The sequence below is a fragment of the Neoarius graeffei genome, chromosome 1 (assembly GCF_027579695.1).
Source record: "Neoarius graeffei isolate fNeoGra1 chromosome 1, fNeoGra1.pri, whole genome shotgun sequence".
Classification (NCBI taxonomy): Eukaryota; Metazoa; Chordata; class Actinopteri; order Siluriformes; family Ariidae; genus Neoarius; species Neoarius graeffei.
In genome coordinates, this window is record NC_083569.1 from 128,664,706 (window position 1) to 128,681,987 (window position 17,282).

At 41.9% G+C, this 17,282-nt stretch overlaps 1 protein-coding gene across 1 annotated transcript in view; it reads left to right on the forward strand.

The window, feature by feature from the left end:
* Positions 1-507: 507 nt before the first annotated feature.
* Positions 508-17,282, forward strand: part of LOC132883470 (uncharacterized) — an 18,906-nt gene continuing 2,131 nt past the window's right edge. Inside the window, exons 1-5 of the mRNA XM_060917144.1 lie at positions 508-588; positions 9,815-9,936; positions 11,554-11,628; positions 12,054-12,347; positions 12,438-12,719. Coding sequence (XP_060773127.1) covers positions 11,559-11,628; positions 12,054-12,347; positions 12,438-12,719 — 646 coding nt within the window. The 5' untranslated portion in view covers positions 508-588; positions 9,815-9,936; positions 11,554-11,558. The remainder of the gene's footprint in view (positions 589-9,814; positions 9,937-11,553; positions 11,629-12,053; positions 12,348-12,437; positions 12,720-17,282) is intronic.

Below are 17,282 nucleotides of genomic sequence, written 5' to 3' on the forward strand. Positions count from 1 at the left end.
GACTGTGGGGGAAACCGGAGTACCCGGAGGAAACCCACGGGGAGAACATGCAAACTCCGCACAGAAAGGCCCTCGCCGGCTACGGGGCTTGAACCCAGATCTTCTTGCTGAGGCAACAGCACTAACCACTACGCCACCGTGCTGCCCAGAGGGAAATTTTGTTTATTTTTGAAAAACAGGATAAAATAGAATATACTACAGGGTGTTTAAAAAAAAATTGATATGATTTCACAATCTAATAACTTTGCCAATTCTCATTCAATTGATCTCAAATTTTAACAGCATATGTGGAAATAGGTCAAAAGTTTATGTTTAATGTTTTAATTTTTTTTAGGTATAGAACTGGAGGGCGGCACGGTGGTGTAGTGGTGAGTACTGTCACCTCACAGCAAGAAGGTTCTGGGTTCGAGCCCCATGGCTAGCGAGGGCCTTTCTGTGTGGAGTTTGCATGTTCTTCCCGTGTTGATCCAGAAGGTGGCAGTAATGCCGTTAAACAGAGAAGAAGGTTTCCACCCACACACAGGTAGATACAGGTGCACACCTAACTCATCAAGCGGAAGAAGAGAGTGAAAATGTGAACTTCACACGGTGAGTTTATTATTATAAATAACTTAATACACCCTCGAGAGTGCGGTATAAATAACCGGAAATGTGTTTTTGTGTTCAAACAGAGAAGAGTTTGTGTGAAATGGCCCTGTGGTAAAAACACTGAGAGGAAATAGTTGTGTAAAATGGCGCTGTGGAGATAATTCTCTGCCTTAGGAAGCTGTGTGAAGAGTTATTTTAAAACATTATTATTTTAGTAATACCGTAATGTTATGGGTTTTAAGCAGGAACTGATGGTGGGTTTTAAGTCGGTTTTAGATTGAGATTTTCGGCTTTGTGTTTAAAACAAAACTGAAACTAACTTCAGCAGAACTTTCTACACAAACTCCAGAAGAACAATCACCTGAAGCCTGAAAGCGGTGCAGAAACACCACACCCGGGTGTTAATTACTGTTAAATATCAATAATACTTTTTACTCGGGTGGGTTTTTGTGTGTGTAAGAGTGTGAGAGAGAGAGAGAGTGAGTGTGTTGTAATGGCGGCCGCCTTCTCCTTCGGCTGTCAGTCTTGGGCTTCACTTCCGCTTCTTCTAAAAAAAAGTTCAGCCCACCTTCTGGTGTATTTTTTTTTTTTTTTTTTGGATAGGACAGTGTAGAGAGACAGGAAATGAGCGAGAGAGAAAGACGGGGGGATCGGGAAACGACCTCGGGCCGGAATCGAACCCGGGTCCCCGGATTTATGGTACGGTGCCTTAGACATCTGAGCCACGACGAGAACTTCTCTGTAGAACCACCACCTCTCCCTCTCCACTCTGGGCTCAAGAAAACAACAAAAGGGCAATAATATAATAACAACCAATCAGAATTCAGATACATTCTTTTGCCAAGTAAAATTGTAACCTTTCAAAGTCTCAAAGTTGTCGAGCCCTCGTGCTGTTTTACTGTTAGATCGATCACATATCAGCTTAAACTGGCATTCTAAAACTAGTTAAAGATCAGAAGAGAGCCGACTCCCCCTGCCAGCCTCATGGAACGCAGTGTTTAAGGCTCCGGATGGGTTTTACTTCCATTTATGAGGGAAAGGAACAGACACCCTCCCGACAGTCAGTGCGCTATTCGCTTGTAAACACATTTGCAAATTGGTAGAATGAGTTAATCATCACATGCAAGATTTGCAATTAATCAAATGAATTGCATATTATTAATAATATCATCATTCATGAATTACTACAGTTCTGAACTTCAAATGTTAAAAGTCTGGACTTTGGAGAGATGATGGAGACTCTTTTGGTGGAACACAACGGAGCAAAATATTGTGACCCTCTAATGTTGACCTGAAGTTGGCGCCACTGGGGGCTGGCACTGGGTTTATGTCCCCACCAGTGTTAATACCAAACCTACGCCCTTGCCTACATGTTATCTCGTTCTAATTGTTGTTACTTTTATCCAAATGACAGCTGGCAGTACGTTGTTACTTTGCACTTTGTTTATCTGGGTGCTAATCTTTGAGAAACTGGATTGGCAGAATGTTGCCTGTGAAGAAAATAATTTGTCTTTTTATTACCCTGTGCCAAGTTAATATTTACTTAAAGGAATAATCTGGAGTGAAATGCTTTTTAGGGCTATTTTCGCATGATTGGGAGTTCATACGTTGAGTTGGTAGCACAATCATGTCAATCGGTTGTGTTTTGAGAGTTCGTTTTTTGTGATTTAAACCGAAAGCGCTAACACGGCAGTGCAAGGGACATGTCATTTCACCAGTACAAAACGCTGTTTTTAACCCTTTGGTGACTGACCCCTTGAAAATCGTTCCTCCAGGAACAATGACGTTTCAGTTGTCAAGACAACGGAAAAACCAAAATACAAGAGCATTTTGTTTTGTGCACAAGAGCATTGTGACGTATCTTTCTGTTTTTGTATTTTAGTTTTTCCGTTGTCTTGACAACTGAAACGTCATCGTTCCTGGAGGAACCATTTTCAAGGGGTCAGTCACCAAAGGGTTAAAACCATTGCCAAGGTTCAAACAACATTACAGTTCAGTGGAAGTGAGTACAGGGTTCCTACACACAAACTGAAGTGTCCCTAGCTCTGTAAGTGTACGGACAGATCGTCTAGAAGACTGAATACAAAACGTACCTTCCCGAAAGTAGTTGTTCTCCAGACGCCATCTTCAGGGGACAGTCCGTAAAAGTCGAGTGCCGAGTGCAGAGCTAAATCCTCTGGAAATGCACAATTTCGTAGCATCACATGACCTCCCATTCAAAATTCCAACCCACTTGGACTATAATGTTGTTGCATGCAGTTTCCTTTTAATTTCGAACTCAACACTAGACTGCGTTTCCATAAAATGCTACGAAATTGTAGAAGCAGCAACATTAGGCCATCCTTAAAAAAAAATCAGTTTCCTGTCCACCGGGTGAGCAAAAAAATTTTCAGTCGGGAGGGAGGGATTTTTTTTTTTTATTATATATGGATGGATAAGAAATCGCAATGCTGTTTGCTTTTTCTTTCAGTACTTTTTTATTACAAAAGCAGACACATTTAATAAAATATGACAGTTTAATCAACTGAAACTTGTACAAAAACTTTAAGCTAGCATTTTAAATGCTGACTGCAACATTTGCAAAACTTTTACAAAAGGTACTTAAAATGTCCGACACACAGACTTTTTGTAGTTCTAAATCGACCGTTAGGCCTAGTTCGGATGAAATTACACTATTAAAATGATCACTGAATGATTTGTTTTTCTGAATCTTTACTATTTTGTTGTTCACTAGAATACCATTTTGCAATTTCACACTTAAGCAAATGTTTGAAAACTCCGGATCTCCTTCCTTCATGGTGGCTGCCATTTTTTTTGTGCCGCACGGCGCATGCGCAGAGCTGATTCGACAGGGCTTTCCACAAGCGCCGGCTGCCGGCCATACAGCCGACTACACAATTAAGTCCAGCCGGCTACTTTAATGACTATTATTTTTGTAGCCCACAGGCTCTAAATATTAATTTTCGATTTTAATAAAATTAAATGTTTATCTAACGGACTGACAATAATGTCAAACTGAACCGCACTCATTTAAGTTGTGATTCGCGCTGTTTGTACCGATAATAACCACAAATTCCCCGCCGACTTCGTTGATCAGGGGAGAGTAACTCATCCGCGGCCCCGACATGCGGTGTGTGTGCGCGCACTCGGCGGAGGCAGTAGTGTGTCAGGGCCGTCGGAGGGAACAGAAGCAGAGAGAACGCTTATTTTGTCTCCGGTAAACCAGTCTTCTCTCGTTCAATTACGTGCTGGCATCAAAAGACACCCTTGGTTGTAAATGAAACCAAACAGAGTGGTTGGAGTGTATTTTCATACACAAATGGAGAAATGTTCGCCGAGTGTGTAATTGTGTAGCCCCACTGCAGGCCGCTGTCGTTGTTAATTCATAGCATGCTCAGCTGCGTGAATGTGTCATGCACCGAAAATAAGAGATTTACAAGCCAGGAACGCCTCATGATGCAATACGCAAGAAAAGAAAGATGATTTACTGCCATTTTACTTTGTATTTGAGTAAAGTGAATAAATAAATGGTCTGTGGAAAATCCATTTAATCCTGGGAACTGCATGCACAGGAGTTGTGTTTACTCCCCCCCCCGGCTGGCTACTTATTTGTCATGGCTGGCTAGTATGAGCCTTAGTGGAAAGCCCTGGGAATGCGTAAATGTCAAGTTCGATTTTAGATTTACGAACCCGAAAAAAATGTCGAAAAAACGGTGTTAAAAAAAAATTTCGCCCGCACAAACGGCACTCACCTGGCCGGTGGACCAGAAACAGAAAATTTTTTAATAATGGCCTTATGGATAATTTTCAATAGTAGGCAGATATTTGTGTGCATGATCAAATTTTCAACATATTTGGTGAGTATATGACAGTGGTGGTATTGACATGGTTTTTTTGTTATGGATCTTGAAGGAGATACTCAGAACCTTTATTTTTAAATAAATTTCTGAGTGGATAGTGTCTCCATCCTTGACTCTTGTATGCTGCATAAATGGGAATAAAAAAATTCCCACTGGAGCTGCCCCGCTGAGCCAGCCAGCCCTGAGCGCGTGACGTCACAGCGGGAACCGGTTTTAAGGCCGAAGCCTTTTACAGCAATAGACCAAAGTCATATAAATAAATTTATGGTGAAAGTAAGAAATAGCGTTACCGACTCGCTCAACTAAGACTGATTTGACTTCATTGATTGTGGGTTGACTCTCATTAAAACAGGATGGGTGTTATAACTTATGCAACATACATGTACATGCACCCATTTTCACTGAAAAAACGTAAAAGGCTCATTAAATAATCAAATGAACTGAGACAATCACATTCTGAAGCAAATTAAATAATCTTATACCGCTAACTTAAACGCACAATACAAGTGACCTGTATTAATCTAAATGCAGGTAAACAACGTGGTGATGTTTTTTATCCAAATGAGAGTCGGAGCTTACCCGTCTGTGTTCTCGCTTCTTGAAGGCCGATCGTTTTTGAAACAGTCTGACTTTCAGTTGTTCGTTCAGTTCTCCGTTCATTCACTTCTTCCACGTAAGGGCGAGATGGCAGCGATATCCAGTTTAGAAATCAGACGGCTGCTCCACTCATTCACTTGTCTTCACACTGTGTATTCCGCCATTACTGCTGGGCTCAAGCAATTACTAAAACCTGGGACGAAATGGGATGTCACCGGTTGTAGCAACAACCACGGGGAGGTCGCTGCCCGAGCGATATGTCCCGTTCCATTCCGTCCCGGGTTTTACCAACAACCCTCGGCTCACTCTTTGGGAGAATTGGTACAACTGAACTCCCTTTCCTTTTTATAAATAAATACTTTCCTTTTCTTGTAGTTTTCTTTTCCTTTAATTGTTGGTACCGCACCCTCTTTCAATCCGGGCTTATATCCAACGCTCCTCAACAGATCAGAGGTCTCATACGAGTCTTCAGTAAAATGTGCAGAGCAGAGGAGAGACCACTTCATAGGTGCCCAATGTGCCTGTGAACTTCTCGCAAAAAGTCTTTGCAGTTTGAACATTCTGGGGCCATGAATGCAATGTAAATCCACCTTCTGTCGTGTTGCTGCACCGGCCAGCAACACATCTACGTGGCATGGTGATAAATTAGCTCTAAATGGAAGATCGGAGTTGCAGTCAGCTCTGTGTTTTAGTATAGCGGAAATGGCGATGAGACCGATAGACTTCCTGCTGGGACATTACGGACGTCAAGGTCATTCACTCAGACCGCTACCGATATAAATCACTTTAATTGTAAAAATTACTATATTAGATTTACCGTTAACACTTAACTATTCCTGTGCCATTCTTGAGGTCTCACAGCATTTATTCATGGCTCTGCGTTAGAGCTGTGCAATATATCGTATTTTTATCGCGATATCGATATTGGTGTCAAACGATATCAAAATTCATAATATCGATATGAAACGATTTTTTGTCATTTGTCGAAAGGGACGTGCACAATATTTCTACAATGGCAATAAAACAACAATAACATTGACGTGACAGTAAGGTAAAACGAACCCTTCTGTCCCCTAAGGCACACCGTAGCCTTGCATACGTCATCCATTCTACTCCCGCGATATCTCCGCAACAGTAAAAAATCAATTCTTCTGTTTTCATACGTGTCGGGTGATTTGATATATTGATTTGTTAATATGTTGTTTGATTTGCTTGCTAATAGTTATAATAATACAATTAACATATATTTACGTCATATTTTTGGATGTGGGACTGGGTAATGTAAAAATGGCATCTACGGAAGAAAACAAGCACAACAATATTAGCACATATCCAGCTTGCTAGCTGTGTTAGATGTGTTAAACCGTGTGGATTTAAGTGGAATAATTGCGAGTCGTCCTGTGGTCAAGGCAGCGTTTTAAGGTAAGGCAGTTTGGTTATTAATGTTGCCCGCCGCGGCATGTTTACTTGGGTTCATTTGATTTTGACTTGTGCATCTGCAGCTAGCATCATGCTTTGAAGTAGGTTCTGCTAAGGACGGGTTTATTGCGCGATGTAGACGGACTCCGATGTAATTACATTGTTTTTAAAATTCCGTGCGCTTAAAACGGTGTCCCCCTGCTAATCATGTAGCCCTAATCATGTGTTGCTTTTACTTTTCGAGTGAAATATCTCTGCAAATGGTATTTCAATGCTGACATGCCAAAAAGATAGCGGAGTCCACATTTGGAAGATGAAGAAAGAGAAGCCTGATGCTTGAAAATAGATCGCTTAATCCACAACGCATATCTGTATTTGAGACATAACCTGCAACTAGTGGGGATGTTTTGGAATGACTGTGCATAGGGTGTTTTTGGCCACAGAACACTAACCCACAGTAGTAGGAGGACTACTGGGTTCGTGGATTTTGTCTGTTGACTAAGCGAAGCATGGTGTTTGCCTTGTGCCATTTCACGTAGCATCTAGCCGCAGTGCCACCTACACTTTCAGGGAATGTTTACATGCCGCTGAGCTATTTTCATGTATGTTAATTCTTAAGGACTTGTCTCTATATTGTGCGTGTTCACACACGGACTGGCCATCGGGAGTAGCGGGAGTTTTCCCGGTGGTTCAGTGTGGGCCGGCGGAGAAAAAAACAAAACAGTTGCGCGCTGGCCTTTAATATGATAAGCAATGTTAAGTTTCTTTAAGAAACTGTTAACATTGTTTATTACAGTTGCGCGCTGGCCTTTAATATGATAAGCAATGTTAACAGTTTCTTTAAGAAACTGTTAACATTGCTTATCATATTAAAGGCCAGCGCGCAACTTTTTTTTTTTTTCTCCGCCGGCCCACAAACTCCCGCTACTCCCGATGGCCAGTCCGTGTGTGTGCGTGTTTTAATGTTGGTGTCTTAACAACACACAAGCTTACGTTGTAGTGTGTGTGTGTGAGAGAGATTTTATCCTTGGCTGGCTACGAGCCAGTGTGGACGTTACGCAGTAATCACTGGTAATACCAGCGCTGGCTCCAAACTCTGTGATCGGAAATGTTGAGTGAGGAGAACGTGAGCCTTGTGCAGGCTATAGGACCTATGCAAAGTACGCGCTTGCACAGTAAATAGTTTAAGTAAAAGGCGTTTCAGGGTACAACGGGAAGGGTTGACAGGTAGCCTATGAGGCCTGTACTATAAAAATGTGGCCCGGTGCCTCAGGTGTTGATTATCAGGGCTTTAAAAAAAGGTGTATAAATATCGTTTTAAAAATCGCGATATCGATATTTACTGAAAAAATCGTGATATTGATTTTTTCCAATATCGAGCAGCCCTACTCTGCGTATATGCTTTTAAGGGCGCTTTTATATAATGGTTCAAGTGGTCTTAAGGTTGTTTTACATGCCTGAAACGAACTAGTCATGCAATACAAAAGATGTAGGATAATCATTGCATTTAAGTATGTATGTGAGTGTCAGTAACAGCGTTGAGAGCACAAGCTTGAAACAGCCTCCAAACAGCCACCATGAACTACACTTCCCAAGAACCACAGCGCCCTCTGTCTCCAGCTTATTAATCACACCTGTCACTCATTTCCCCCTTAATCAGCTTCCCTATTCATGGTTTTCCCCAAAATGTTTTAGCGTGTCGGGCCCGATCCGCTTGCTCTGCCTGCCGATACGCTTAGTCGCTTTAGTTAAAATCCGATACGCTTAGATTTATACCGATACATTAAATTTCCTACCCACAAGTAACTCGATACACAGGAGAGCAAATAACAGATTCATTTACATACTGATTGATATTTGTGTTAAACAAGCGGCCTTTTCCCCCCCAATGTTTGTGTTGATTCTGTCAAAGTAATATGTCCGCGTGGTATGATGTAAACAAACTAATCTGTTGGCTGTGTCAAGTCAACGTGTCACGTGTTCAGACCGTCCAATAAAAACATCGAAAGAAAACGTCAGACATCCCGGAAGTTTCCGATTCATTATAAGCGATCTCATTGGCTGCCGATGTTGTCTGCCACCAGATGGACAAAGCCGACTGACTTTAATAAGCTAGGTGAAGACTCGCTGGACAAATTAATCCACATCGGCATGGATGACGGCGAGATGGACTATGAGAGGGCTGCCCAACATTGGGCCAAGCAAAAGCCAAGGAGAATTAATCTGCTTTAAAGGAGTAGAAAACTTAATTCATTAGTTTGGGTTTGCAGAAAGATTATGTACTTAAACACTCTCTTACAAAGTGAAGTTGTCCAAATGTGTCAAGTACAGCATAATTTCAAATAATAATCATAAGCATTTTTGGCAGTGTGATGTCACTGGGATCCATTTAACAAAAGGCGGCTCCGGATTATTCTTTTGTTAAAGGCTCACAGTGACATCACACTGCCAAATACGCTCATTATTATTCGCAATTATGCTGCATTTGACACTTATTAACAAATTCTCTTCATGAATGTGTTTATAAATACATAATCTTTCTGCAAACTTAAATGTATTAAGTTTTTTTTCCTTTAAATATGTTTTAATCTTAATCTAGTCCATTTAATAAAGTGCCAAAATGTAAACTATAATATGCAGCTGCCTTACTTTTCTTTTCAGTGCATCTTAGTTCTACATATATTACGGTAATTGCATTTGAAACATTCTAAATCATTACAGTTATAGTAATACAGCAACTTATTTTAAGGTGGCAGGTCTTCGGTTCAGATCCCTTTGTGATCAACAGGAGGTCATGATGATCGATTCTCTTCATTGGATTGCATAAGATGGAGCAAACCACTGTTCATATTTTCATGCGCATTTTTGTTACAACACGACTTGATCAGAGATAATTAAGTGCAAGGGATCCCCGTAGATTTTCAGATCTATCGTATACTTAAGTAATCTGTAACAAAACAGTTTAACTTGCATGTTGAACTTTAAGGTGAAATTTCAAATGTGTTTACATTAATACTATTTAGGTCAGAAATCATTGAAGCACTGTTAAAATCTAAATCATGGATCTAAAACCTCTGAGACCCTGAAAATGCACCGGAGAGCATCTATTTTCAAAAAATTTTCCAGGGGAGCATGCCCCCGGACCCCCCTAGTTTCACTTCGCGCCATTGGCGCTCAATTGTCTGTGTTTTATCATGCCACAATTTAGGGCTTTAATTTTTTTCTGGGGAAAACACTGCTATTTAAACACCACTGTCATGCCTAGTCAGCATAAAGTATTGTTCAGTGTTTACTTTCTGCCTGCCTTTTCGCTATTTGACCTTTTATGTTTCCTCGACCTTGTCTCCTAGTCTCGCCTTTATCCTTTTTGCTGATCAACCGACCTCCGCCCGTTTCTCTGACCACAAGTCTTGTCTACTGATTTGGCTTCATCTACAGTTTGCTTCTCCCACTCTCCCCTGCACCTGCATCCGTAAGTGCCTGCACCCTGACGGTGATGCTTCAGCAGTAAGAGTTTGTCTAAAGTTTGTGAGGTTAAATTTCAGTGTGTTACCCAGCTTTTTAACATTATTTTTAAACTAGAAGTTTGATCAAGGGTATTGTTGTTGGCTCCTTCGATCTCGAAAGATCATGGCGATCTGCGCCAGGGGTCATCCATCAGTTGTTGAGTTGCAGTGCCTGGTATGACTGTATAGGCCGATGCGTGAGCCGCACGGTCTGCTGCAGGTGAAGTTGCTTGGTTGGGTGTCTGTTGGTGCCGACTACATTCTCCGCTGTCGTCGGAGCCTCCTCTCCCTCCACCGGGTCTCTCTCCTTTCCTCGGCTTCCCCAACGATGGCCTTGGTGGTGGACCGCCAGCCAGCGTGGTCTGAGGCCGCCGTCTCCAGGTCTGCGGGGTTGAGGCCGCCTGCCCTTGGGTCGTGCTTGCACACGTCCTTGTAGAGTAGTGCAGGTCGTCCTGTGGGTCTGGAGCCTGTGGCCAGCTCACCATACAACAAGTCCTTTGGGATGCGGACGTTGTCCATGCGGCTGATGTGGCCTAGCTGGCGCAGGCGTCTCTGGGTCAGCATGGCAAACATGCTGGGCATCCCTGCCTTGGCCAGGACACCTTGACAAAATATTGCACTCTAACCTTGACAGAAACTTGAAGGTTGACTTGTTCAGATCGGTCATTCCATTCTTTTTTTATGGAGCTGAGACCTGGACGTAGAGTCAAACAGCACTGACGAGGTGGAACTTGGACCAACCTTCTATGTCGCATCCAAAACATCCATTGATCTGCTCACACCACCCTAGAAGAAGTCTCTCGGGATCTTCAGCCTGTTTCCTTAAGACACGGGCAAAGAAAAGTTTGCTGGGTGCTGCTTTTGAGCTAAGGGGGAAACAGTATTACACCTATTACTTTGGAGCCTGACCAAGTGCCCGGTTAAGTCAAGGAAGATCACTTTCCCAGCGATTCTGTCAAAGGACTCCAGGATTCATGTGCAGGATCTCAGCACAGCAGTGGCAGACAGAGAGGCCTGGCGAGGGGTCGTTAGAAGAATCTTGGCCGAGGCCGGATGATAAGCCATTAGATGTTTTCATCAAATTGCTCGTGTTAAATGACGTGTTCTCCCTTCCTCCTCCTCTGGTCACTTTAGCAGAACAAAGCTTGCAGTCTGCCTTACGTCTGTTGTCCCTTATTTTAAAATATGACCACATTGCTGACAACATCTCTATGTACAATTGCTAATTTGCCTATGCTAGTGTTCTCAATTTCTCATTTCTCTTTTCAGTTGACAAATCTCTCACTAGATACAAAAATCTGATGGGGCAGTAAAAACTGACGGAACACCCTCTGACTGTGGCCTTGAGTTTAATGTAATGTTATTAAGTGATATTGGTGTGTGGCATTAAATAACTTTTATATGAGCGCAGTACCAGCCCAATACTAGTATCGGTGCATCGCTTCGCCTAAGAGTGCCTCTAGTGAAATACGTGCCCTTATAAGAAAAAACAGAATAACTGAGTTAGCCATACAGCTAAAAATGCCAGTGTGAGCTGGGCAGAATCTGAGTCTGAATGTCTGGTTGATTTCTCACCTGTACAGGGCTGATGGTGTTGTTTGACATGACCTCCTCCTGTGTTCTTCGTGGTGTCCTCGTCATGATCATCTCCATAACTAGTAAGTGATTTTATTCAGGTACGAGTGTATCACAGTAATATTTGTTTGTGAGCTTCCAGTGTTACACTGTTGTCTATCACCTGTACACACTGTGTGTGTATGTGTGTGTGTGTGTGTGTGCGCGCACGCGCATGTGTACACATACATACACACGAGGGTAAGTCAAAAAGTTCTAAGACGGATGTTATAATTTCAAAAGGTGTGAAAGACATCCCCCAGAATTCTACAGAGAAGGAATTCTCCGATGGAAACGCCGCTTGCAGAAGTGTTTAGACTTAAATGGAGGATATGTAGAGAAATAGTTTTATTTTCATAAACAAAGATTTTTTTCAATTTGTCTTAGAACTTTGACTTACCTGTGTGTGTGTGTGTGTGGGGGGGGGGGGTGTTTCCCCCTTTACCTAAAAGTATTTTCTCTGTTTCAGCACCTGTATCAGCTGTTCCTACAGTACGGGTGAAGTTTAATCAGTCTGCTGCTCTGCCATGTGAACGGACCTGTTCTCGTGAGGCCACATGGAGATTGTTCAGTAATGATCATGTAGTGGCTCAGTGCAATCAGACATCCTGCTGGTCAGAGGAGGGATTTAAAATGTCCCATGATGAGTACCTGAAGGGAAATCTCACCCTCACCATCCCTGCAGCTGATTTCAGTCAGAGGAAACTGTACACGTGTCGGTGTGATGGCAGAGACATAAAAGATGTGCAGCTCGTAGTCGACAGTAAGTGTCTTTACCTGCTCTACAGACCAACTGCTGCTGATTAAAAAAATATATATTCACATTTACATACAATTAATTTATTCTTCTTAGAACTGATCTCATCAGTTCAGCTGAAGCCTGGTGAAGATCTGCTGCTGGATTTGCACGTATCAGAGCGAGTGGAGGTGATCTATAACCACAGAGATTCAGATAAACAGATCTGCAGTGTGGACAGAAGCTCACTCCACTGTACAGCTGAATACACCTCGAGAACATCACTCACTAACACGGTTCTCACACTGAGAGGAGTCCGGTCGACTGATGGGGGAGTTTACATCGTCCGAGATCCGGAGGAGGAGGAAGACCTTCATATTTACACAGTCAGTGTTGAAGGTAGGGGGATTACTGTCCTGTCTATAATATATAGTTAATATACTGTCCTTGCTTTAAATTATATTTTTATTACCATCAGTCTCTCGCACTGAGCACAGAGCAGAGGCAAGCTGCCCGAGAGCGGAGATCTTCTAAGGGAGGAGATATGCCACTTTAAGATTCCTGAATAGAAATTTATGAAAAGTCTAATGCCTAAGATGTTAGTTGTATGCACATGTCCTGCCTTCTCTCCATAAAGCCAATCGTCTGCTGAACTGGAAAACACTAAGCTGATGGTGGTGTTGTACTCAGGAAAGCCTGTAGTCGCACTTGCGTCATAGAAGTATAGTGACCACGTAGTAACCTTGCACATGCATAGTAGAACCTGTGGGAGAGGGAAGCTTTTTAAACCTTATTTTGAGGGCAAAGTCACCAAACTTTTAGGCGTTTTTTAAAAATCATATTTGATTGATTTTCTGCACATGCAGTTTTTACGTTCCGGTGGCCATTGAAATTGCAGTCATTTTTCTCTCCCTTTTCTCTTAGATAGGAGCCTGGTCTTGTTAGACTGATATAATTTTAATTTCCCTGAGGGAGCCCTCCCAAAGGGATCAATAAAGTTCTATCTAATCTCTAATCTATAACTGTGTGTGTGTGTTACCAAGATGGCTGCCAAGTGGCAGGACTTGCCTATAAGGATGCATGGTTTTCCTCAAAATGTTTTAGCGTGTCGGGCCCGATCCGCTCGCTCTGCCTGCCGATATGCTTAGTCGCTTTAGTTAAAATCCGGTACGCTTAGATTTATACCGATACGTTAAATTTCCTCCCCACAAGTAACTCGATACATAGGAGAGCAAATAACAGATCCATTTACATACTGATTGATATTTGTGTTAAACAAGTGGTCTTTTTTTTCCAATGTTTGTGTTGATTCTGTCAAAGTAATATGTCCACGTGATATGATGTAAACAAACTAATCTGTTGGCTATGTCAAGATCACGTGTTCAAACCGTCCAATAAAAACATCGAAAGAAAACGTCAGACATCCCGGAAGTTTCCGATTCATTATAAGCGATCTCATTGGCTGCCGATGTTGTCTGCCACCAGACGGACAAAGCTGACTGACTTTAACAAGCTAGGTGAAGACTCGCTGGACAAATTAATCCACATCGGCATGGATGACCGCGAGATGGACTATGAGAGGGCTGCCCAACATCGGGCCAAGCAAAAGCCAAGGAGAATTAATCTGCTTTAAAGGAGTAGAAAACTTAATTAATTAGTTTGGGTTTGCAGAAAGATTATGTACTTAAACACTCTCTCACAAAGTGAAGTTGTCCAAATGTGTCAAATACAGCATCATTTCAAATAATAATCATAAGCATTTGTGGTAGTGTGATGTCACTGGGATCCATTTAACAAAAGGCGGCTCCGGATTATTCTTTTGTTAAAGGCTCACAGTGACATCACACTGCCAAATACGCTCATTATTATTCACAATTATGCTACATTTGACACTTATTAACAAATTCTCTTCATGAAATGTGTTTATAAATACATAATCTTTCTGCAAACTTAAATGTATGAATTAAGTTTTCTTTTCCTTTAAATATGTTTTAATCTTAATCTAGTCCATTTAATAAAGTGCCAAAATTTAAACTTTATAATATGCAGTTGCCTGACTTTTCTTTTCAGTGCACCTTAGTTCTACATATATTACGGTAATTGCATCCGAAACATTCTAAATCATTACAGTTATAGTAATACAGCAACTTATTTTACGGTGGCAGGTCTTCGGTTCAGATCCCTTTGTGATCAACAGGAGGTCATGATGATCGATTCTCTTCATTGGATTGCAGAAGATGGAGCAAACCACTGTTCATATTTTCATGCGCATTTTTGTTACAACACGACTTGATCAGAGATAATTAAGGGATCCCCGTAGATTTTCAGCCGATCATAGACCTCAGTAATCTATAACAAAACAGTTTAACTTGCATGTTGAACTTTAAGGTGAAATTTCAGATGTGTTTACATTAATACTATTTAGGTCAGAAATCATTGAAGCACTGGTAAACTCTATCCTATAATCATGTATCTAAAACCTCTCAGAGACCCTGAAAATGCACCTGAGAGCATCTATTTTCAATAAATTTTCTGGGGGAGCATGCCCCCGAACCCCCCTAGTTTCGCTTCGCGCCTTTGGCGCTTGCTTTCACACTATTGGCACTCAATTGTCTGTGTATTATCATGCCAGAATTTACTGTGTGTGTGTGTGTGTGTGTGTGTGTGTGTGTGTGTGTATATATATCTCGACACCGTTCTAACTCTGACACGTCTGTCCTGAAACGGAGTAGTGCGCTTGGATACGGTTTTTGGAGCGACGCACCTGTTGTAGTCATTTTACTGTCTTTTTTAAACCCTATAGAGAATAAATGGGGCTCACGAATTGAGTCGTCCTGCTCAGACACTCATCGGAGACCCACCAGACTTCATGTGGCACCTCAGGCCAAATCCCCGACACATGCATGCAATCGGTTCTGACCCGCACTTGTTTTCCTTTCTTTTCGCTGATCCCTTTCCCCCCATTCACTTCCATTAATCTTCCCCCCCCCCCCCCCAAATGAATGGAGTTTTGGGAGAAAACCTTAGTGTTGCGTCACGTTCTAAAATCTGTTTTAAATCATGCCACTCTCCCTGTTAATCTACCCAACACCATGTAGATCATGTGTAGTAAAAAAAAAAATTGGAGTGTGAAGTGTCGTGTCACGCTGCGAGTTGAGCCATTTTTAAACCGAGATTTTAGAGTACGCAGCTACACACACTTTCTGTAGATTATGTGAAAGATTCTGCAGCGCGGTGTCTCATGTCTGATCCCGTTTCTGTCAGTGACGCTTTGTTCCAGCTGATCAAGCACACTTCGCATTTTCTCTGTGGAAATGCAGTCTAGTTCCAGCTTGTGCTTTTTTTTTTTTAAGCATCATTGTGGTATTTATATGCTACATGAGGCATACTTATTTAAAAACTGATAAATTCAGTAAAAATACTTGTAAAACTAGCAAAACTATGATGCAAAAAGGGAATATAAACAGCGGAGTTGCTCCAAGGGACATTACCTGATGTCAGTGCATACATCACCACCGCAGGAAGCCCATCTGACATTTTGAAAAATTCATTTTTCTTGAACACTTTCATATTTTTGGAGACCAAAGTTTGATTTTTGAAATCTACAGTTACTTTTATTTAAAATAAGTTTGAGAATAAATCCACTGTAGGATCCCTTTAATAATTGCATTAAAGGGATCCTGACAACTTTATTTTTTTTTGAAAAATGTATCCTCATTTTGAATTTGATGTCAGTAATAATGAAAGACTGAAAGTTGTGTCATGCAAAAAAAGAACTAATTAGATTAATTGGCGGCAGGTCAGTAACATGATTTGGGTATTTAAAAAAGCATCCCAGAGAGGCGGAGTCTCTCAGAAGTAAAGATGGGGTGGGGTTCACCCCTCTGTGAAAGACTGGGTGGGCAAACAGTGCAACAATTTTAAGAATAACATTCCTCAACGTAAAACTGCACAGAATTCTGGTTTCACATCATCTATGGTCCATAATATCATCAAAAGATTCCGAGAAGCTGGAGAAATCTCTGTATGCAAGAGACAAGGCTGACAACTGACATTGGATGCCTGTGATCTTCAGGCCCTCAGGAGACACTGCATTAAAAGCAGGCACGTGTCTGTAGTGGAAATCACTGTATGGGCTCAGGAACACTTCAGAAAACCATCGTCTGTGAAAACACTTCATTACTGCATCCACAAACGCAAGTTAAAACCAGATATAAAAATATCCAGAAACCCCGCCCCCTTCTCTGGGCCCGAGCTCTTTTACGATGGACTGAGGCGAAGTGGAAAACTGTCCCGAGGTCTGACGAATCAAAAGTAGAAATTCTTTTTAGAAATTATGGACACCACGTCCTCCAGGCTAAAGAGGAGGGGGACCATCTGGCTTATCAGCACACAGCTCAAAAGCATTCAGCATCTGTGATGGTATGAGGGGGCATTAGTGCACATGACATGGGTAGCTTGTACATCTGGGAAGGCATCATTAATGCTGAATGATATAAACATGTTTCAGAGCAATATGCTGCCATCCAGACAATCTTTTTCAGGGAAGACCTTCCTTCTTTCAGCAAGACAAACCGCTTTCTGCACAAATTGAAACTGCATGGCTCCGTATTAAGAGTCCAGGTGCTAAACTGGCCTGCCTGCAGTCCAGACCTGTCTCCCATTTAAAACATTTGGTGTATTATGAAGTGCAAAATACGACAAAGGAGACCCCGAACTGCTGAGCAACTGAAATTGTATATCAGGCAAGAATGGGACAACATTTTCTCTTTTGAAACTACAGCAGTTGGTCTCCTCAGTTCCCAAATGTTTAGAGAGGGTTGTTAAAAGTAGAGGTGATGCAGCACAATGGTAAGTACGCCTGTGGCAGCGGGGGCGTGGTCAAGCGCCGGTCTGTGACCGGAGGGCAGTGTCACTACACCTGATGTCAATTAACCTGTGTTTGTGTGTCTTCCCAGTGAC